Source organism: Caloenas nicobarica, chromosome 6, assembly GCF_036013445.1.
Source record: "Caloenas nicobarica isolate bCalNic1 chromosome 6, bCalNic1.hap1, whole genome shotgun sequence".
Lineage (NCBI taxonomy): Eukaryota > Metazoa > Chordata > Aves > Columbiformes > Columbidae > Caloenas > Caloenas nicobarica.
The window spans coordinates 34,525,880-34,549,230 of NC_088250.1; the positions used below are offsets into that span (position 1 = coordinate 34,525,880).

General features: G+C 38.0%; 1 protein-coding gene across 1 annotated transcript in view; it reads right to left on the minus strand.

Moving 5' to 3' along the window:
- The window catches only part of NCKAP5 (NCK associated protein 5), a 215,943-nt gene that overhangs the window by 97,980 nt on the left and 94,612 nt on the right, over nt 1–23,351 (minus strand). The window contains exon 5 of the mRNA XM_065637690.1: nt 746–814. Within this exon, the coding sequence (XP_065493762.1) occupies nt 746–814 (69 nt within the window). The remainder of the gene's footprint in view (nt 1–745; nt 815–23,351) is intronic.

Sequence of the window (23,351 nt, forward strand, 5' to 3'; positions counted from 1 at the left end):
TTATGCATTCTTATTATGGAATGGGTAAATGATTTCTACTAAGCAATTCTTCGAGCTACTATCTTAAAACTATTTTAAGCTCTTGTGTATACTGAAGACTTATTTTAAGACAAATGGGAGGAACAAGTACGAATCAGTATATATATGCAGAAAGCTGCATGCAATAAGAGATACTAGACATTTCTGGAATGGTGAGTGTTGCTGGAGTGCTCGGACAGTAACTGATGGGTGAATTCTGTAAATGGAGGGTCTGATCAGAAGCTGAGCTGTGCAGTAGTAGAAGAGAGACAACAGCTAGAAAAACCCAGCATTAAAAAGCTGTGTATGTGACTCTAAGCGGGAGATGAGAGACTGAATTCCCTGGTTACCGAATATACCACACAGAAAAGCTGGGGCATTTTTACCAGAAAAAGCCACTGCCACCTGTGTTCCGCTCTACATAAAAGAAGGACACAAAACCTAATAGGAAAATTATCATTTTCTCACCCTAATGAAACCAAACCTGTTCCAAATATTGGTCACGTGGATATGAACTTTTCAGTGAAGAGATGTGGTCAAAGCAGCTTACAGCAGAGGTCAGAAAGAACAACACCTATGACTGCCAAACACATGTTCCTGGAATTAATTAGAATGAGGTAACAGTAGAAAATTGCAGAACAATGTCGACCTTGTAAGAGAGGGAGAGATTCATTTCTATTAATTTAATTATAGTACCAGGTAAGAACAACCTTTTTATCTACCTTACCTCATCAAGACATCTTTCATACTGTTCTCTCTGATTTTCATTTTCCAGAGCCAGCGCTGAATTCTCTGCCTACAGGAAAACAGAATAAATAAATACATATGTAAATTAATCAAAGGGTATCTTGTACTATACGACAATTCATAAAAATTCTCAGGGTGCTTACTTTGGGTACTTCTTCAAGATCCAGAATAAAAGCACCATACAATTTATTTTGCTACAAGTTGTTATTTTGAGTAAAAACAGAAGCGACATTTGTTTATGAGATTATTCACACTGTGCATTACAATTTAGAACAATATCACAGCAGATATTCCAACTATGTCCACGATCTCATCTTGTCAGATGCAATAGAGTTGGGAACAAAACATTATAGAAAATATTGGTGTATCTTTTCTTACTCCTCCTTTTCTGTTTAGAGTGAACTTGCTATCCGAGAAAGCCACTTGGAAGCAAACAGAGGCAGCTACTGTTGAAATGAAACAAAAGGCCATCTTATGTAAACTTTTAACTGTGGCAGCTCCCCATAAGCCTGGTTTCTGTCATGGGTAACTCCAGATGCACTGGTCTTACTGTAGCTAATTTGTGAATTGCACCCCTTAAATGAACCAGATAAATGCATTAGTCTTTACTTAAAAAACAATTCCTATCATTTCAAGAGTGAGAGGTATTTTACTACATCGAAATGCAATCTTAAAGTCAGAAAGTTTTTCTCTCACATGTATCAGTTTAAATATGATTAAGTTTCCTGTAGAGTAGTGCCTTTCATCCATCTTTAATTTCAATTACACTCAGATTTTTGCATAGTGCAAACTTCAAAACAGCACAATCTTGTATGTAAATTACAGTAAATCAATGTATTTTTCTATATGTTATGACTTGTTGTTAGGAATTCTTTCAGTATTAGAAAATCTCTAAAGTGTGCTGTATACAGTTGCATCAGAGCAAGTTTCAACCAGTTTGCTCTTGAAGACAGAGAAACTAAAGCCATATATAAAACTCCATGAGTTCAAACTGGCTCTAGAAACCTTCCTGCCTTCCACACATAACTTCATATCGCATAACCATAACATCAAAATCAATGCATCCACATAATTACAACTATTATACAATTTACATTATTTGCTTCACTTTGACCTTCTGTCAACCTATAAAAGTTAAACAAATGGCGTTTCAAAAGAATTGTGGTTATACAAATCAACAGTCATAAATATAGTTAACATCTGTAATTTCAGAGAAAAATTTAATGTAATGTACTGTATGGAAAGATTCTGTGCAAAGACACACAGTTCTCTCTTCCTTGTTAAGAAAAGTCAATGATTCAACAAAATGAAGATCCCAAAGTTCAATAAATTGGTTCACTAACAACAATTTCAAACGTACCTAAATCCTAAAATTAAGATTAGGAAGGAAAAGTAAACAAACATAATTATCCAGCATATTGGAACAGAGCAATGAATAAAAGGGAGGTAAAAACAAGGGCATATAGAGTTTACTTATTTACAAGTCTAAATAAACAACTGTACGGAATCAGTGCTTTATCTTGAGGGTACCATCAAAGCCAGCAAAGGTGGTAAAATGCTCTGCACCAATTTTTCACAATGTCACCTACCAACGGATTCAACATATGGCTATAAACAGTCTATGGGTGATCCTGCAGAGAGCACCGTGAGATGAGGCAGCAAAAAGTATAGACGCAGAAGTAGCAAAGTAGAAGGAGAAACTGCAAAAGCAGCAGTAAGAAATCAGAAGCTGGAGGGTAAAGAGTCCTCCGTACCGAAGTGGCTTTCGGTATCAGTTATCAGTTTGCTTTTACAGACCGTTCTTGCATATTGATTGATAAAAACAAAGAGACGACTGCTATATAAAAATGCATTTCTATGAGTTAAAGATTTACAGATGATTTCTCCATGAATATCACCCTAAAATGCCATCCAAAATAAATTATTCATACTGTTTAGAAGCAATCAAAGGATTAGTCTGCACAGCCTTTAACTCACGCATGCTGGTATACCTGTGGGTTTAATTTCTTTAATTTTCATTTTCACTAACATAAAAATAGATCATATGATTTTATCTTAAAATAGTTAGGGCAGACTGTTCCCATATAGAGATATCTAGAAGAACTACACCACATACTTGTATTACCCCAAATTCCCAGAGAACTCTCTGTATTTCTCTTACTCCATTTTTTTAATGCTGTGAGGCTGTAAAATGGAAGCTAAGTCTTCTTGGATCTGTTAGTTGAATCTCTGATTTCAGTGAGCTACTCCTTTACAAACAGGCTACCGAAATTAGGAAATCTGAACTTGACAGCATTATAAATAAATGCTACGTTTTCCCTCTTATCAAGCCACAGTGGAAACATCCGTATAATAAAACCCTTTTTCACAGCACTGGCTTTGAAAGTGTAGTGAAGGGATGTAATGCAGTCAATGTTAGCTTGACTTTCGTGCTCCTTGATTGCTGAGCAAATCATGCCTATTTATGTGGCATTTTTGTAATGAGGACTGCACTAGAAAGGAACACTTGACTCACTTTGCTTAAGATCCTGTGCCAGTACCCACAACATGGGAAAACCAGTACTTGATATACTAAATCACTCTATATTGCAACTGAATACTTGATAATAATCCTCATTCCCCCAAAAGTATTCATTTGGAAAATTTGTAATAGCACTTGTGGTCTCAAAACCCTGCCTCTTAATCTAACCCTTCATTTATTTAACATAAACCGCTGGGTTTTGATGTTATTGTAAGCCTGCTTAATTTTTGCTCAGAGGGATCTGTCTACCTCAAGTATTGCATATTCTAGTCATCTTTTGTCAGTTAAGCAAAGTAGGTCTCCTTGGAGGAAACCACTATTACATTTTATTTTCATTTTTATTTTCACACCATACTTAAACTAGGCTAAGGCACAATAAGAATCCCACACTTCTCACGGGGTGAAAGGTGTTGCACACCTGCAGGCACCCAGAGGCAGAGAAGTGCTGACCTCTAATGCAACCCCTTCTCCCATACACAGCCTAGCAGGGGACTGACTACACAGGGAAAAAAGCTGATTACTGAGAACAGTACTCTTAGATATCAACTGATTTCTACAGTGACTTCTTCTAGGTATAGCTGTCCTCTAGGAATTTATGTATATTTTATGTTACACATAGAAACAAACCGTCTCTGTCCTTCAGGTTCACAAACACTCCAAGTGATGCAGCCCAGTGGGCTGCTGCAGACAAGCAACACTTAGCACCGGGCAAGCCTGGCTTTTCTTGGGCTCAGCTCTCAAAGCACAGTATCATTCTGTCAGCCAAAAGTAACTGTGCCATAACTTACCATTAAATGAAACATTACATGTTGCTTTTGGATCATTATAGATTCAAGGATTCTACAAACGTCAAAACAGAGGTGCTTCCTAGTTCCAATTTGTAAGAAAGCATTTTGCACAAGAGTCTCTCCAAACACTGGGAAATTTAAAGATTTCAATCTTGACTTGGATAATGCTAAAAACCCTTCAACTGCCTCAATTACAGGCAACTTTGTTCTGAATTGAGAGACTGAGTTCAGGGAAAATCAATTTGAAAGCAAAAACTTCAGACTACTTTGTATAAAACAGAGGTTGCCTTGTATTGACACCCTTGCTAAGAGAGTCATTCTGAAGGACTTTGTCAACTTTGATTGTAATCCCTTTCTCAGGATGGAAAACATAGCCCTGGTAATGATGAAGTTTATCTTCAGGTCAGCTAAGAGCTTTCTCTCCCCTTCACAGATGTTGAAGAACACTCTGTATTTCCTCCTGCGGGGCAGCTGTTTACTCTGTTTCATTGCAGGCTGGTAACAGGCTACACACCTGATGCACTAAGGTCTAGTCCTGTTCTGCCAAAATGAATAAGAATCTAACATTTATTTCCCATGAATGTAGACACAAGTCAGGTGGAATGAAATAAACTGTATTTATTTCACAATACACAATGTTTCCTTAAAACTTCTTTGGAGTAAGAGGAAGTACCTTGGTTCAGAATGATTTGTTGTTCATTATGCTATAGAAGAAATAAGGAGACAGACAGACAGTAGCCTTAACCTTTTTCACGTCTCTATAACCGTGCTACATAGTGGATCAGTAAAGGCACGACAATTCATTACAGCTCTTAAAAAAAATTTCTAAAATGGTTGTGATAATTAACTTTAGGATACCTGTAAGACCAAAGCAGAGGAAGCATCCATTTTAAGCAGTACAACCACCTAAACTTCAAATTCTTGCGAAAATGCATCTTCACATGAAGTCTAAAATGCATCTCAAATATATTCTTAATGTGGTTATATCTACTTTTTTGTTAATGAACAGCAGAAGACACTACGGCTTGTTGCATCATAGGGAAAAAACAAATCCAAACCTCCCACTCCCTTGCCTCAAAACACAGGGAAAGGTTGTCTCAAAAAATTATTCATTATCAGTAGGCTGTGAGCCAGAAAGTGCTCTGCTCCTTTCCAGCTCACCATCTTTTTTTCTGAGTTTACATGGTCAAAGTACAAGATCTCCCACCAGTCTCATTGTGCCAAATCTGAGACATTTTGGGGGGTTCGGTCCTCACCTGCACTCATAGATCATGGCACTTTTCAGCTGAATAACAGCACCGGACTACAAATAGCTGAAATAAATATGGACTTATATTCTTACATTGAAATAGACATTTAGGATTATTTCTTCATTCTCTCCTCTTCCTTTTTAATGATTTTATAGAGAATTATTACAACAGGTTAAGGATTGTCTACTTACTATACTTTGTTCAACATTTACCTGTGTTTGGTATAAGTGGCAGACACATTCTGATGTCTAAGAATGTCATGAGACATCCATGTCTCCTCCAGATTTGCCTCTCTAAGTGGCACTTGAGAGGACATCTTTCACTTAACATCCTGCAAAAGCCATTTCTGTGCGCTTCTTGAAAGAGCGAACTGAAGTGCTTAAAACACATTTGAAAATAAGATTTGGATTTAGGGCTCTAAAGTGTTTTTCATAAAGTTTAAACTTTACCTTGATTTATAAAGTCAAGAGAACAGGAACAACAGCATTTTGTTACCCAGCTAGGCTGTTTCAACAATTCATGAATTAGGATGTATTTGGTGCACTGGGGTCTTTAGGTGAAGAATTATTTCTTGTATCTATTAGGAAGTCTTAAATGGACAGTCCTCTACACTTTTAGAACCACAGTGACATTAATTAAAACACTGAACTTTCTACTAGAAGGCATGAATAAGAGAGGAGCGCATACAAGACAGTTTTTCTTACTTAGCCTTTGTAGAGCTGAGACAAAAGGATGGAAGAAGGAAGAGAGAAGGAAGGGGAGAGTAGTATGTAGTTTGCGCTAAGGGAAAAAAGCAGATCATAGAATCATAGAATTTGGATTGGAAGGGACCTTTAAAGATCATCTCGTTCACCCCCTTGCCATGGGCAGGAGATGAAAGGTCTAAAGGTTGTACGTCAAGTTAACAGCTCAACGTGCTTTGAAGGTATCATCAACAAAGGTCAGGACGAACAAAGTCATGACAGTGAACTTTAAAATCCCTGACAGAATGTACAACACTGCTTACCACGTACACTTCTTTGTTATTCATACTAAACCATTTGTTCATTTATAGAAAGCTTTATTGATTTACACAGACACTCATTTGTCTTGCCCTGTGCAGTGTATTAATAGCTGCCCAAGAACTTCAAATGCGCTCAGCAATATTTTTCCTGCTTTCGGCTTCTGATTTTGTATGTTTTTGTGGTCACAGCTTCATACAGCACACATGAGAAGTCAAAGCCAAGGTCAAAGCCTTTTGTTGGTAAAGTAAAAAGTAATGTTGTTGAAATCTTTCCTTAGGTCCTCAGGCATTTTTTTGGTAAGCTGCTCTTCTAGGAAGAGTTTACCGCTTGAACCATCTCATCTTTGGTCACGGGAACCTGTTTGTATTATTCTGTACATGTTACACAGAAAATCTGTCCTTCGAAAGACTAACCCAACAAATTGCCAGAGAAGTTTAAGAGCATATTTATGCTGGCTAGAAGTACTGAAAATTACATTTGTGTTTTTAGATCAACAGAATTATAGCAACAAAAGCCTTAATTAGTTTCTAGCACTATAAAAGCATTTCCACTGGCCACTTACCAGTGCAGATTATATTGCTATAGATAACTCTTTGCCAGGAGTAAAATGGGAACCTCACCTCCCAACCTGCCTGTCAACATTTGGATGCTTCCACCTCCTGTGTAACAGTTTCCACCACAGAGCAACACTGGAGCAACCACGGAGCATCTCCCTGCAGCCCATGTGTACAGCTCTGCGCCCGGGGCCCCAGCCCCGCACAGGAACCGAGGCTGGAGAAAGCCAGGGACTGATGAAATATGCAGCGAATTTAGTGGACTAATACTTAACAAAATATCACTGTATGTCTTCTCAAATGTCCTAGTCTTAACTATTTCTTCTGCCTCACGGAGATGAGGGAAAAACAACCAAACAACCACAAGTTAGTGATATGATGACTGCCAGGCTTCTCACCCTTGCTTCAAAACACATGGGCCCTTAGCCTTCTCCAGCTGCATCATTTCCACATACGCTATCTTTTTTAGCATAATAAAATAGCCTATTCTCTTTAACCGCACTTAAAAACCATTTGACACATTTTATCTGAAATACTCAGCCAATGTTCAATTCATATTCAGGTAAAACATGGCATAAAAGCAACACATATGTGATGTTAAGTAATAAAACACAGAACAACACAATTATTAATTATAATTCTGTCTATAAAAAGGCCATATTAAAACCTTACTGGGCAGTATTGGTAGGGATCATTGTTGCAATTTAAAATTTCAACAATACATTTTAAGATTCTTTACTGACACATAAACAAAGTGACACTAGGACAAGCCATGAACAGACCTCAAAAGCAGCTTATCTCACAGGCCATGCTATGCTATAGCTGTGCTACCAAAAAAATGGGTTTGTAGCCTCATAGAGAGTGTTATAACCTCCTTCTTCTAATGTATGCTAAAAATCAGAAGATATTTATTCAACATCAGAAAGACAACCACTTAAGATTACATAAAAACTTGGGTTTAAATGTTCCTAACAAAAAGCACCCCAAGGTCTGTGCAGCTGCATATGATATTTTACGAATGATTGATGACTTGATTAATGTATTTAAACATGAATTTACATGGAAAATTATGTAACAGCTTTAAAAATTGTACGAATTTCATGCTGAGAGAGATCAGAAAACAGAACTTGCTCCTTTATCTGCAGGTCTGCAGCAGATTACAGGGAGCGACTGTGAGGCAGGGCCATGTGCAGGGCTCCCCAGCACTGAGCTCTTGTCCTGCCCCACGAGGGTTTCCCAGCTCCCACGAGAAGAAACATCGCAAGCTCAACCAAAAAGATGAAGCCTTCTTTTTGAAAGAAAGGGATAACTATAATTTAATCCTTCGTTATCTACTTATATTAGATAAACAGAGGAACATCAGGAGTTGAATTAAACAAACCAAAACCAAATGAGATTCATACACTACTGATGAGACTGTCTCCTAAAAATGACTAAAAGTAAACCTCATGCTCCTGGTGAAATACCTTTTTTTTTTTTTTTCATTTTTTTTTTTCAGAAGTTGGAGCCAGACATTTTTAACTGGTTCAAGAATGATAATATTTGTCTTTTTAATTTTGGTTGACTCTAAAATAGTTAAGAATGACAAGCCTTTATAATTGTCAACATTTTCCTTTCTGACACCACAGGAATGTCTGGAGTTGACATTATAAAGAGAAGGTTAGGAAGAGATCTAGCAAAACAGACTGCATTATAAGCAAGGGCTTATCTTTGAGCAAATAAATATCTAGGCTACTCACAGACACATAATAGCTTTGTATGTTTACCTGCATGCAAATTGTAGAAAACAGCAAATTCCACTGTTATTTATGGAGAATATAGTAGATGTACAATATATTCACAAGTAAAGCACTGCCAATACAGGCCTTTGAATAAATATGTGAAAATTATGAAGGATGCTTTTTTTCCCAAAAATGCTTTCAAATGATCATATATAAACCATTTTTTTTAAAGGATGAGGATTAAAGGAGATCTAAATAAGCAGAGACAGCATAAATCTGTGTATATTTCCTGAAGCTAAAGACATACGTAATACACATGATGGTCTGTATAACGCATATACACTTGATGGAGCATAGAAGTACAAGTATGGCAAACCAGAAGTCCCAGCAGGACTCCTATTTTTTAGCACTTACCCTCTGAATAAAGCGCTGAGCTGCATGCCTCAGTGTGACACATGGCTCTGCGCACAGACCGAGACACTTCCCATAAACAATACTCCTAAAGAGAAGCAGCCGCTATGAATGAGCAGTAAAAAGGACAGCCAAGGAAAGGCCCCTCGCTCCCGGGTAGACAGAGCGGTGGCACCAGGCGACGCCAATCCTGCCGTAACTTGGGCACTCGGGAAGGAGGAGGAATGCTGAAACTCATCCACTTTTCCCGCAACAGCCCCTTTCTGACAGCACAGCGTGTCTCCCTACCTGGGCACGTGGTACAGGCCACGATGCCATCACACAAAGGTAAAACATAAGACCGAATTTTTATGCAAGGAACAGTGTGTTCGTGTTGTGAAATTTGTTTAACTTCCAGTTTTCCAATATTTACAGTGCTTGGTGATTCCTCCCCTTGCAAACTGTGAACCAGAGGCAGCTGTTCCATCTCTTTTTTTTTTTTTTTCCCCCTCTTCTCTCTTGTTTTAAGTGATTTGTTCCCTTATGGAACTGTTCTCTGTTAGGAACTGAGAGAATTTCACTCTGACAGACTTACTGTGCTTCCCCATGTAATATTAACAGGCTGTTATTTCCTCTATCAAAGAACTAAAAATAAAATCCCTGGTCCATGAAAGAAGTATGAGATCCTGAAATTGTAGTGAAACTCAGATTCTTGCAATTAACGGAGGCAGATAAAGGCAAGCAGCATGGACCTGATTAATCCGAAAGGTGTTTGATATCAATTTGTATTTAACACTTGATAAATATCCTTGCATTGAAAACTCTTATATGAATTAATCTTATCACACTTGGCCAGTTGCATTTGTTTCAATTTTTCTTGCAAAAAGACCAAACTCTTCAGGAAAAATTCTAATTCTTTGAAATTAATAAAGAGTAGTCGAAAACCATTGACTTTCCATATATCCAAAGCTGAAGCTCGGTAAGAAACTTATTACTGTGGCCATTTTCAAAGAAAATACTTGCTTTGATTTGAAAGAAAACATTTTGCAGAAGATTTGGATCAAATTTAAGAACGACATCGAAACCAGTAAAAATATTTCTAGGGCTTCAGGTCCTTCCAAAATGATACATATGGCAACCACTTTTAAAAACATTCACTTGCCTAATGACAAAACAGAACGGTTTTGTTTTTAAATTCAGGTCTTGAGGAAAACTCATGTACTTTCAGGAGAGTTTTTCAAGCAGTCAGAATGGCAACTTTAGTATTTACTTTAAATGAGTTATCCTTCAAACGTCTGTGATTTTGCCCATGAGGCTACTGCCACGGTGACAGTTTTCTGCTTTCTGTGATTCCATTCTACACACTTGCCTGAGTCACATACTCACCTTCAAGGTTAATCTAACGTAGAGTTTGAAAAGAATAGGATATTTCAGATCTATATATCAAAATTAATTTTTGGGCAACTTTATTCCAAGAGATCTCATTTGTTATTTTTCCCCACTTGTCTAGCTGAGATGTTCACAGTAAATACAGGCAATACAACTACCAGTTCTGGGAAGTGGGTATGGAAAACGAAGCCCAAGGGGCAAACAGTTTGTCTTTACAGGATACACTTCAATATCTAAGTACAGGAATAAGCCACAAAGGCCTTAAGCTCATTTTCTTCAAAAGCTGAAATTCAAGAATCTAGCTATTCCTTTTAGTAAATTTAACTTCCCTTTTCAAATTTTGGCAGGTCACATTAAAATTTTCAATTCAGCATTAGAATATAATTAATTAAAAATTATTTTTCTTTAAAAACTAAGATAAACTTAAAATCATAGTCAATGGAATTAAGTAGAAAATCTTGGAATTAAGTACCAGGAAGCGAAGGATTACACATATGTATATACAGATTTTTTTTTTTTTTTTACTTTCTAGAAATTCTAGCTATAAAGAGCAGCTCTTCTACTTTAAAGCCGCTTTTATGTATTTTTTCTAATTTCATTGGAATTAACATGAAATATAATTTCATATGTGAATGCAAAAAATGGCCCTAATGCCACAACTGGTACTTCTAGGCTGCTCCATGGACCCGAATTGAAAGGCTGTTATTAAACGATAATAAACAGTTCAAATTTGGAGCTAAATTCGGCACTCACTTCAAGGAACACCAACACCAACCTCCTCACGACTTACCCACTCTCCTCCCCGGGAAACTGAGCAACTGAGTTTGCTTGGGGTTGATGATAAAAAGAGAAGACTCAAAACCTTAATGCATTCCAGCTTTTCTTCCTGTGTGTCTTGTAATGTATAATCAACAACACACTTAATTGTCTCCCATAACCAGTTATTTTGTCTCTCACTGGAAGGTGAAAAAACAGATGTTTTGCTCTGTCTTCAGAGAAAGCAGATGCTGAATTTTTATCAAGAAGTATTTTTTCCCAATTATTTATCCTAAGTTTCTTCATTTAGTTCAAACAAAAATAATTATGAAATAAAATGATGCAAACTGACAGCCTGGAAAACACTGATCCCACATGCTTAAATGTCACATTCACTGGCTGTGTGATGGGAGACTCATATCAGTTCATTATCCAATGATTCTTTGAGTGGGAAAATCTCATTTTTTCTTCTGTAGGACTTTTCATGAAACGGAAAAAAAATATACAATTGGTTTATTTTTAAAAATATCCCACGAGCTTATTTTCATTTGAATTCTGGGAAAAAGAACGACTTTCTTCACTACACTATGCTACAGATTTAAAGTCTTACGTGATGTTATAATTGATATTGTCACAAAATATTTTTAAACATAATAAAATATAAAATACATTCTTTTCCTTCTCCTATGATGAATCATTTTACTCTATTCCTTTAAAGACTTGGGAGTTAAAATGTTTCCACCACAATAAGCTATTAATGTCAACTGTTTCACAATTCATAACACAAATTTATAACAAGTTTCTCTGTTTTTAACTATACGGGAGCATGGAGTTATTTCCGAAGGCAATGTTTCCTGCAATTTCACTTTCTTCATCAGAAGTCACCCATAAGTCAATTGCCCCAGGTATTTCAAAATGAACTTCTTTTGATGGCTTCCGTTATTTCTCTCCCTTCCAGCTAAGGAGTCGCAAAGCAAAGCGAAGCAGAACAGGTATCGGTGCTCCCTACTACGCACAGGATCAAATGCCATATCATGTACAGCAATTGTTTTGTAGCCAATAGCTAACTTGTAGTAACTGAATCACAAAATTACTGTTCATTTCTTGCTAACTGAAATAAAACTCTATCTGCAAACATCACCCTGCTTCCCCTGAAAGCTTTGAACATTTTTCTCTTTTGTTTTTATAGGCACATCGGTAGCAAACAATGTCCATTTCACACAGCAATACATGGTAGGTTCATTTCTGCACTGACGCTTGTTAAATTAAAAGTTCTGATTAATTTTATTTTTAATCTTTTAGCGTGAAACAGTGAATTTTCAGAGTAATTGTATTTTGCTTAAAAGAACAACAACCCAGACTCCAAAGTCAGTCTCTTTTAAAAGCTTCACCAGTTTGGAGCTGCATCTGTTTTTATCGCCCTGCAGACTGCGCTCACTTCAGACAAGGTGGGTGATCAGGGATGAGGATCCTTAGAATCTGTCTAGCGTGGCAGTACCAGAATGTTACCCTGACCTGTTGTATGCAATTTCTCCTTTTGTGTGGCTGCCATCAGGTGCATCTACAGTGGCTTTTCGGCTTGGATGAGCAGTGTGTGTCCTTCTCGAGTGATTTTTCTGATCATCACACTGACCAGGCTACAATTCACACTGCAGCGTGGCCTTGGAGCCAAGGGACTGGGTTTCTTTTGTAATGCACAAAATTGGAAGAGGAACTCCAGCCGCTGCTGAGCTTAACGAGAGCTCGATAGGAGTAAACTCCTCAAAATGCACACAATGTGGATGTCAGGTCCTTAGAACAAACAGCTTAGCTCTGAGGATCAGTTCCTGGTACAAAGAATTCTAGCGGGCTATCTTCAGATCCTGCATTCATAGCAATAGACCTAAGGAAGTCAATGGCCAGGACAAGAACGTACTCCGTAACACCGAAGTAAAAGATATGCCTGTTGGGAAGGCTTTTTCCTACAGACAGAGATGTGCCAGAGGCTTTTTTTTCTCTTGGATAAATTTTACAGCTTTGTACCTGATGAAAATAGAAAATATGAAACTGTACAAAAACATAAACATTAAAGCCTGCTGCACGGAAAGTAAATTCTATTTTAATTATATGTTATTAAGTGTTACTGCACAATGCTAAATACTTTCCAATTATTTACTTAACCTTGCTGCTCAGCATATAAAATTTATCTCAGATTTTCTTCTCTGTACTTACATTTGTTGGTAAACTACATGCCTAGGAGGTTCAAGAAAAGTGTTAAATTACACACTTTGGGAGAATGCAGCAAACTGTAGAAATTCTTATAAAAACAAGGTTTGGATGACAATAACAGACTCATACAGAACACACATTAAGACGGGATTCAGTGGTGCTCCAGTGAGAAGCTCAAGCGTGAAAAGCACAGCAGCAGCAGCAGAAGAGCCCAGCTTGGATCTCCATAATGAGCCAAATTTGCATCACACACAAGTAAGTGCAACTCGAGTGCAGCCACTGGAACCGCACCCCCCTTCAGGTGTCCATATTTGATAGCCAAACACACTAACACTAGTATAAAACATGAAATATTGCTGTTTCTTAATCCAAGCTGCTGTTTAAGAGCAGTATCAGTGATTGATCGATTGGCCTAAAGGGAAAATGTGGAAAAAGAACAATAATAAATCAATGTATGAAATACTATGCAATGTAATATATACCCAGGATCGATCACATTACTGCTCTGTCATACTGGCCTGCAATTGGGAAATATTCCTGCCTGGCAGAGGTCATTAGCAGGGCAAATCAGTTGCTCAAAAACCACGAGAAGTTCTCATCTCTTACTTCTATTCAATTTCTGTGCAAAAAAATACAATTTTTGCCTAATACTACCAAGTTTTTTTTTTTACAATGAACTAAGAATACCTCTTTTTACCCATCTAACTGGGTAAAATCTTGAATAGTTCCCCTGGGGTCACTGTGAAGTGCAAAATATTTGATAAAAAGAGCACAAAGAAGACCACAACTGGAACAGAAAAAAATACATTCTGCCACAGCAAGAGGAGCCAAGAGGAAGACACAAGTTCTTTCCGTAGCACTGAGATTATGTCAATACTACACCAAGCAGCTCTGTGAAGATCCGTGAACGCTGGCTCAGGTTGCTAATGCATTGTTCTAATGGGGCTAATGCCCTGGCTTTCAAGAAGTGTTAATTAGTTCAAAAGAAAACTATGCCATGCAACTACACTACCTGAACTATCTACATGGCAGGGAACTATATATAAAGACTATTTTTTTTCTCCCCCAAAGTTTGTAACATGGCCTCTTTCTCTGTTTCACTCATCCTACCTTAATTTAATTAAATTAATGCACGTATGTACAGCACAGCTATCTCTGCATGGCACTAGGGAGACACTACAATGTCTAACAAAATTGGGTTTGTGTTGATACAGATCAGGTTTAAGCTTACAGTTTAAGGTTACACTCATTGCTTATCTAAGAAAAAGAATATTACAGCTGCCATTATTGGTAGTAGCAGTTACAAGTATAATTGTTGCCCCCAAACCAGGGTTCTCTACCTGGTGTGTATGCATATGAGTCAAATTTAACACACAGAGATGAGATATTGTTTATTACATAGTTGCACAAGTCTGGATACCAGAATAAAGCCAGCACACCAGAAAGAAAAGTAATAGCCATTATATACAAAATCTTATCCCTACTCAGGGCAGTCCTGCAGAGCCAACTGGTGACACATTTGCATATTGGCTACATAATCATTTTAGCATATAATGACATCAAATGCAATATAGGACTGAAATGAATTTTCAAGGAGGAGGCAACAGGCTTTGCTCTGGCACATGTCTAAGGTCTAAAGAAGCAAACTCCATAATTCTTAAAAGAAGAAAAAGAAGGAGCTATCAGGAGGCAAGTAAGGAGAAACTTCAGCTGTTTCAGCCATATGACCTCTTCAATGAAAAGCCTATCTCTGCTCATTTCCAGCTTACCATAACTGTTATGAGAAATGCTAACCAAGTCTTTCAGCAGAAGAGATGCAATATAAGAAAATAATAAATCAATTAGCTGCTTCTGTCTAAACACACAACATTCTCACATAATGCCCAACCCTCAGACCCATTTCTTCAGCTGACCTGAAACTGTTGAGGCAGTAACTTTACAGAGGACTCTGCCTAGCAAAGTAACCGATTTGTAATTACTCCTCTTCTCAGAGTTTACCAAAAAGCTGAATGACAAACCTAGCTCTTATTTGCTTCCTCTTTTTAGAAGAGCTTTTTCCTAAAGAACTTAAACATTAAGACCCAGAACATTTAAAATCAGGACTATTCGGAGGAACAGACCCCCTGACTGATGGAAGAAAATAAGGAAACCTGCAGCTTTATTAAAGGGAAACAGTTATAATGAGTGATTGAGCACTTCTCTTTAATAATTTCCAAGTCTTGGCCTTGCAAGAGTACATACTGACCAGAGGAGGAATAGGAAAATGGGCGCTGTCACCATGTGTGATGGAAGGCCAGCAGTTCTCCTGGGTACTCCTGTGGGAAGGGAAGAATCCCTGCCCTCTAGATGGCATTCTGTGCCTGTGTATCCCTGATGCGAGTGGAGAGCCCTGCCAGGCAATCTGAGCATTTCTCCACTGCATGGGAAACATGGGCACGTACATCAAGAAGATCAGATGGTAGCTCTCGGTCTCAATGGGAAGGTGACAGCTGCACACTGCTGAGCGCCAGAACAGAGGCTGTCCTGGGGCAGAGACCCTGTTTGAGCTGTTTGATGTGAGGAGCAGAGGAAAGGTGCTCAGCCTGAGATGAAACAGAATGGAGGGTCTCCCTGATCCCATACAGGGAAAGGCAACTTAAAACTGGAAGGGACGGGCAATGTGTGAAAACTTAAATTAAAAAAAAAAAAAAAAAAAGAGGAAAAAAATTGTCCTTATGAAAAAACAAACCTCTCCTCCCACTTGGCATTTAATAGTACTGCAGATCTTAACCAGACAACTTTACATTAAAATGTATGTAGGTATAAATGTCCATGCGTATAAGGTTATATTGTACGCATGTATAGCTGTTTTTACGATACGTTAAAATTAAACAATCAGTTAAGCGAGTAATCCGGTATCTATGGAACCACCAGTGAAAATCAGAGTCACATGTAACGGACCAAAGTCAGACTATTCCGTATTTGATTTATCTGTTCTCTTTATATATTTATAACTAATCTTAAAATCTGTGCTTGTCACCATGACGGATTAAGCAGACTTAAAAATAATCATTTGAGTATTTTCTGCTGTGAACTATTAAAGTGGCTGCATAATAAAGCCAGTGAATATTGAATTTCATGAGTATGTTAATCCCATAGATTTCACATGTTAGTTAAACATATGGCCAAGACAGGAGCCAAGACCCTTATATGCAAGAAGTCAGCACAGCTCCAGTAATTCTAGTAACATAACTGTAACTGTACCCACCCAGAATCTCAGCTATAATGTCCAATTCTGTATTTCTACAAGACAAACAAAAAATAAATCACTATCAAATTGAGAAAAAGTGCATCACCACTCAGACCTCATTACTGTTTCATCATTTTCCAAGGCCAGTAAAGAGAAATGATTTTGCTATGTTAAGAGTTGTAAGGGATTCGGCTCTAACAGCTGAGGTAAATTAATTGGGATTTCCTATGGAGAATATCCACAAAATACTGGGATCTTCTTCATATGTTAGTTTGACGTGAACTGCAGCTAGTTATTTAATTTATGAACTACACAACTGTAATTACTGTCAGCCAAATTGTATGCATTAGTATGTAAATTAAAAATCCAAGGTGTGATTCTACAATCTCTGTCACACAGAATCTTTTGGCTGGAAGAGCTGCCACTGTGAGGAATGAGAGGACTCACAGAACGTGCTTCTGTAGAACCGGGGCCGGAGTGCACACGCGATAGAAACTATTTAAAAAACCTACCGAGTCTCACTCTCTGAAATGATAGATGTGTTGGGATAAACACAGTCACCTAGATCTATAACACGGTGCTGGAAATCTCATTTCATTCAGGAGGGAGAGTGAATTTTCAATTGTACCATATGCCTGATTGCTAAAAAAGGTAAGTTACATTATCGACTGATTACGTGCAAGAAGGCACTATACATGGAGGGAAGGGCACTGAAAAACTATCATTATTTAAATTATAAAAGTCAGACTGAAATATCAGATTTCTTCACTGCAACCCAGCAAGGACTCTTTGCAGAACACAGTTAACATTTATTTCAATAGAGAAAATCTGACAGGTTTAATAAAACCAAGATCATTTTCCTTGACTTCTGTGACTCACCTTTTCTTCACTGACTACATCTATTTCTCAGACCTTCTGGCACCAAATCATTATTCTTGTGGCCATATTCAATACTTTGAACTATTTAAAGAGTATTTGCTTTGTCAGCCAAGCACCACGGAGCTTTCTCTGTGGCACATAACTGTAAGAAAAGAGTCATTGTCCTGAAATTCAGAGTATCATAGAAAAAACTGAATTTATAAGCTGCTTTTACAATAAATATATGTAAATACATTTGGTTTTGCTCAAATGAACATTAAATGCTTATCTGTGTTCTCCTTATTTCTTGTAAAAATTCCAGAGCTTAGTATACTATCTTGAGGATCCTATACTTTAAGTTTTCACAACAGCATGCACCATAATTTAGGAAAATAATCAACACTATACATAAACTAAAGCATCTTCTGAACAGTATCCTGACTAAACTATTAACGTGAATTAAAAATCACAGATAAGAGATGTTTCCTCCATTGGCAAGATGTTGGATTCACTGCCCGGGAAAAGGATATTTTATGTCATTCTACCTTAAGAAGGTACAGCTTAAGTTACCCACTCTGCCTTTCTCACGTGCCTTGTACCTCTCTTGGATAGGCTGATAAGAGCACTGAAATATCTGATGCTAGAAAGCTAGTAACTTCTGTTAAAACCTAAATTGACGGCATGAGCAGGCTAAAGGAGAAAAATTCTGATATGCAGAAAAATTCCCTTTATACAAGTAATTGATGGGGTATGACCTGATGTCACACTGAAAACAATTAAACGCAGTTTTAAAACTTCACAGAACAAGACCACAAGTTGGAGCATATTCTGTAGAGCACTTGGCTGAATCAGCAAATTTCAACAGATTTGCTGCTCCATGGGTCTCTCATAGTAGAAAGCAGAGTTGACCTGAAAGTTTTTATCTTTTCAACATGTGCTGAAAACTCAGAAGCTCTGCACGTTGTGACCCAAAACATTGAACTTCTAAACCACTGCTGTAGTGCTTCATACAAGATGCAATTCAATATTTTTTGTCTTTTCCCTAGACTTAGTTAGAAAACTATATCATCTGTTACTCAGACTAAAGTTCCCAGGAGGCAGCATGGTGGATTTTAGAAACTAAGTATTTTAAGCTTTCATTGAACTGAATAGTCAGAGAAATGCAGATATGCGTGGCCTCCTCCATGCCTCTGCCACCAGTCATGGAGGCAATGCCTCGATGGACAGACTTATTTGTATTAAGGTTCTCTTCCACTTCAGGAGATGGAACTGTCTGGTGGAACAGTGGACTGGCAGTCTCTCTCGAATTAGAGCGGCAAAGGGTTACAGCAAAGATAAACAGAGCAAATCTTAACAGCTCTTCCTACATCCAGCGGGCAGAGCTATTTTCAACATCCTTGTGAAAATTCATAGCCCTACTAGCTCATCTTGATTTTTTGCATGCCAAAAAAGAAACTGCCACGAATTTCAACCGGCTTAGGAAAAACAAAAAAAGAGTAAAAGTAGAGAGGAAAAAAGGAAAGTCCTTTCAGATCCCAAATATTTTACATGCCTGCAAGAAGTACATCTTCTTTTAAATACTCACCACGCATTAACTGAATTTAACTCTCTGCCCAGAAGAGGTTTCTATTAGTTTTCATCTTCTATATGAAGATATTATTTCTACTAACGTCCCAACTGATAAGATGCATTGACCACTGGAAGCTATTCAGTCTCTGTGTCAATTGCAGAGAATGCAGCTTCACGCGCTCGGCGGCAGCAGCAGGATGGATGGCAAGGCCACAGTGGAAGATGTGACCAGCAGGAGGGCATGAGCTGCAGGAGGGAGGGTACAAACATCTGGGCAGATGTTGCATTTAAAGACAGCAGCAGGAGTGGGTGAGGACAGATGGCAAAGAGGAAAGTACTCCAGAGCTGCAAAGCAAGGAGAAACAGGGAGCAGCCGTGAGATCTGTTTCTCAAAGACTGGGAACAACCCAGCCACTGAACACCTACAGTTAGAAGAGATCAAGCATCAACAGACTATAGAATACATTCAGCTTGATAGTACTTGTTTGGTTTTAATTCAAAATTTACTCAGTTATTGGGAAGCTAAAACAGTTTGCCAATACTATTACCACCGAAGAGCTGGAATAAACTGGGCTGTTTTTCAAACCAGTGATGCAAGTCAATGCTGATTCACTATCAGCCACTGGGTAAGTTTGCAAATAAGACTTTCCCAGCCTCATTGTCTGATCCATGGCTATTAAAAAAACACAGTTCTTAGGCACAGTTCAGAAAACTAATTATGAAAGTCTCCCACTGAAAAGATTTAAAAGTAAAATAATCCAATAATTAGGATTAAGTAGGTTGGCCGTTGGTGACTGATCAGCATAATGAAGGTAGTTAGGTGGATGGCCAAGGCATTGGGCTAAGAAGAGGCTTCTGGCTGAATCAGATTAAATGCATCGGCTAGAACAAGACTAGTTGCTACAAAATATTTAAAAGTTTCACGATTTTTCTATGCATCTAAGTAAAGTGATTCAAATTTCCTATAAACTAAAGTGAAGCAGCTGACTTTCAATAAAGAAGAAGTTTTTCTCACAGTTATTTTCAGAAACTCAGGCTCTCTGCCCCTGCATGCTGTATGTTTCTTTCCATGGGAAATAATATAATTATTAATTTTCTTACCATTTTACATTGTAGAACATGGAAAAAGAGAGAAAAAAAAAGGGAGGAAAATAATGTAAAACAAAAACCATCAACACGCCCACTCAAAATAAAGTTATCTTCTCAATCCACTAAAAGGAAATATGTATCCTTCTCCTATTTCTTTTTTATCTTTTTTATAGTTCATTGATATAATGTCCTTCTTCCTCTGCAGGGTAGTAAAAACATAATATCGGAAATACTTGACATACTTCCTCATTTGTTTAATGGTGATGATACAAGGGAAATTACCCCTCTAATATATTTGAACATTTAGCTTATTATCCTGAGCGAGTTTTCTCCCAAAGCTCAATTTATTAAAACAAAACACATCTTTCTATGATGAACTGCAAGGGGTAAGAGGGCAAAATTCTATAATTAAAATCAGAGTGGTTTTGTCACTCTTTCCTAGCAGATACTGCTTCTACTGCAGCTTAGTTTACTGAAACTTTCATTGACTCTCACTCACCCACAAGCAATGAGATTTTCACACATGAATTAGGCTTTTCATTCGATAACTTCAAGGCTACAATTTAATGCTACCCCTTGACTTCTGTGACTTCTTGCTATCTGGTGAAAAACACAAGGTTGTGAGCAGCCTACAGTCATTAATTTTGGGGGCCAATGGAACCCGTGCCCATTGCAGAACTTCTGGGAGGGAAGGGAGACACTCAGCAAACCAGGGGAACCACTTCCTTGTTGACAATATTTATTTTAATTTGGATGTAAATGCTGCATTTTTAGCAAGGTGTTAGTTGTGTGCCATCATAAGCTAAGAATCATAGAATCATTTCAGCTGGAAGAGACCCTCAGGTTCATCGAGTCCAACCATAACCTAACTCTAGCACTATGTCCCTAAGAACCTCGTCTAAACGCCTTTTAAACACCTCCAGGCATGGTGACTCCACCACGTCCCTGGGCAGCCTGTTCCAATGCCTGACAATGCTTTTTTTCCTAATATCCAATCTAAACCTCCCCTGGCACAACTTGAGGCCATTTCCTCTTGTCCTATCACTTGCTACTTGGGAGACGAGACCAACCCCCTCCATGCTACAACCTCCTTTCAGGCAGTTGTAGACAGCGATAAGGTCTCTCCTCAGCCTCCTTTTCTCCAGGCTAAACAGCCCCAGTTCCCTCAGCTGCTCCTCATCAGACTTGTGCTCCAGGCCCCTCACCAGCTCTGTCGCCTCCTCTGCACTCTCTCCAGTATTTCAATGTCAAGGTAGGTAAATCGTCTCTTCTGAAGAGTGGATGCTGCTCCCACATAACGAAGCTCATGAACTCCCAAGGTGGTGGCACGCTGCTCATCTAATGGTTGTCTCCTAAACACAGGCACTGCTCAGCCCGTTAACACATGGACACCTTGTCCTCAGACAAGCCTACTGCACCACAGGATGCTGTGTACGTGCCTGCTCCTGCCACACAGATCAACTCATGAGCCTCACAGGCAGGAGCACAGCTGCACTCTGCTTACGTGAAAGACTTGTAGTGGCTTCTGGGAGGAAGGGCTGTGGGCTCTTCAGAAATACAGACATGAAGCCAATCCTGTGGCACCAAGGCACAACTAGATGAAACAGACTGTACAGGATGCAGGAAATCTACAGCTGAGATGGGAAATGGATCCAGTCTTCTTGAGTCTTCATCCAACATCTACTCACATTCCCCTTTCTTTTTGAGGAACTGAGAGGACATGCAACGTGTGAAAGAATTTAACCTCGCTAACAAAATTTGTGTATCTTACAGAAGTCCTTTTTTACTGGCAAAGCTGAGCACTGTGCAACACAACCTCCATTAAGTACTCCTGGGTCATTTAGTTCAGAGCAATCCCACCAGCATATTTTCTTCATAATCAACCAAAAGCAAACACTTTCTAAGAAAGTTGCACTACTGCAGTGGCAAAGAAGGAAGTTGGGAAGAGCTGCAACGTTTCATACCATTAGACGTAGTTAATTCATGCTGAATTATCCTCACTGCATAAATGCCTGTGCCAATGACAGACTTTAATAAGCCTTCAAAACTGACACAGTATTTATCACTGATTAAATTTTAAAAATCAAAGTAACTATGGCTTTTACAGACATGTTTAGACTAAAACTGACACTAACTCAGTATATGAGTTTAATTCACTTGCAATTACGCAGGTGCTCGGGCAGCCTGTATTTCAGTCATTTAAGGCTAAATTGGGGCAGAGGGCCCACAGCTCCATCTTGAATACTGAAGCTCTGGGACAGTCTCAAGGCCTTCGCAAACACTGGTTTTCAAATACAGAATATTCTCAAAGCTTTTCTCTGTGCACTGTGACTATGTAAACTCCTGCTGGAAACAAGAAATAGTATACAATGAGAGCCTGCACAATATCTAACATACCCAGGAGGGCAAATTAAGGTTTTGTGAAAAATTTCCAACTTATATGCATATGACTTTGGAAATACAACATTATTGTTTTACTGCAATTGCATATAAACCTACATATACCTGAAACTGGTGTATGGGGGTTGATGCATGTCCAGAACAAATTATATTTTTTGTACATTTTCCACTACCATTTTAAAAAAAAGGCAATTCTTCTGGTGATGAAAGCAGATTTAAAAAAAGAAATTCCACCACGGAGTTGATTCACTATACTTCATTAATATTTCATTTTTTGCAGCAGTCCAAATATACATAGAAGTTATCAGAGATTTTTTTTTTGCTTTGTAAGAGTTAGAAGGCATTTGATCATAACTGCTGAAGTAAATTAAGTGGCATTTCAAGAGCAGCCAACTAAAAATGCTAAAGGCACAATGGAGTTTTGATATCCAGGAAATCACAATTAATTTCAACTACATGAAATGGGATACAAGATGGTATGAACCATTTGTTATTTGTCATTTGTTTCACTTGATTAGAAATGTATGGTATTTATCAGTCAGTAGAGTGGAAATAGAATTTGCTGTAAATGATAAAGGATGTAAAAAGATTACAGGTAAAAGGAGCAATGGGAGAATACGTATATATATTTCTTATCAAAGTGTATGATAGCTTTCACTTGAGCTGAATACCAAGACACTTTATTATACTGATTTGTATTATTCAGTGAGGAAAATTTCTAGATTAAACAGAAGTTAATAAAACCTAAAAGGTATTACAGAAATTTATTTGGCAATACGTTTGACAGTATGCAATTATTAGAGGGAAAAAAAAAAAAAAAGAAATGTTAAATACAACTCCACTGATATAGAAGCCAATTA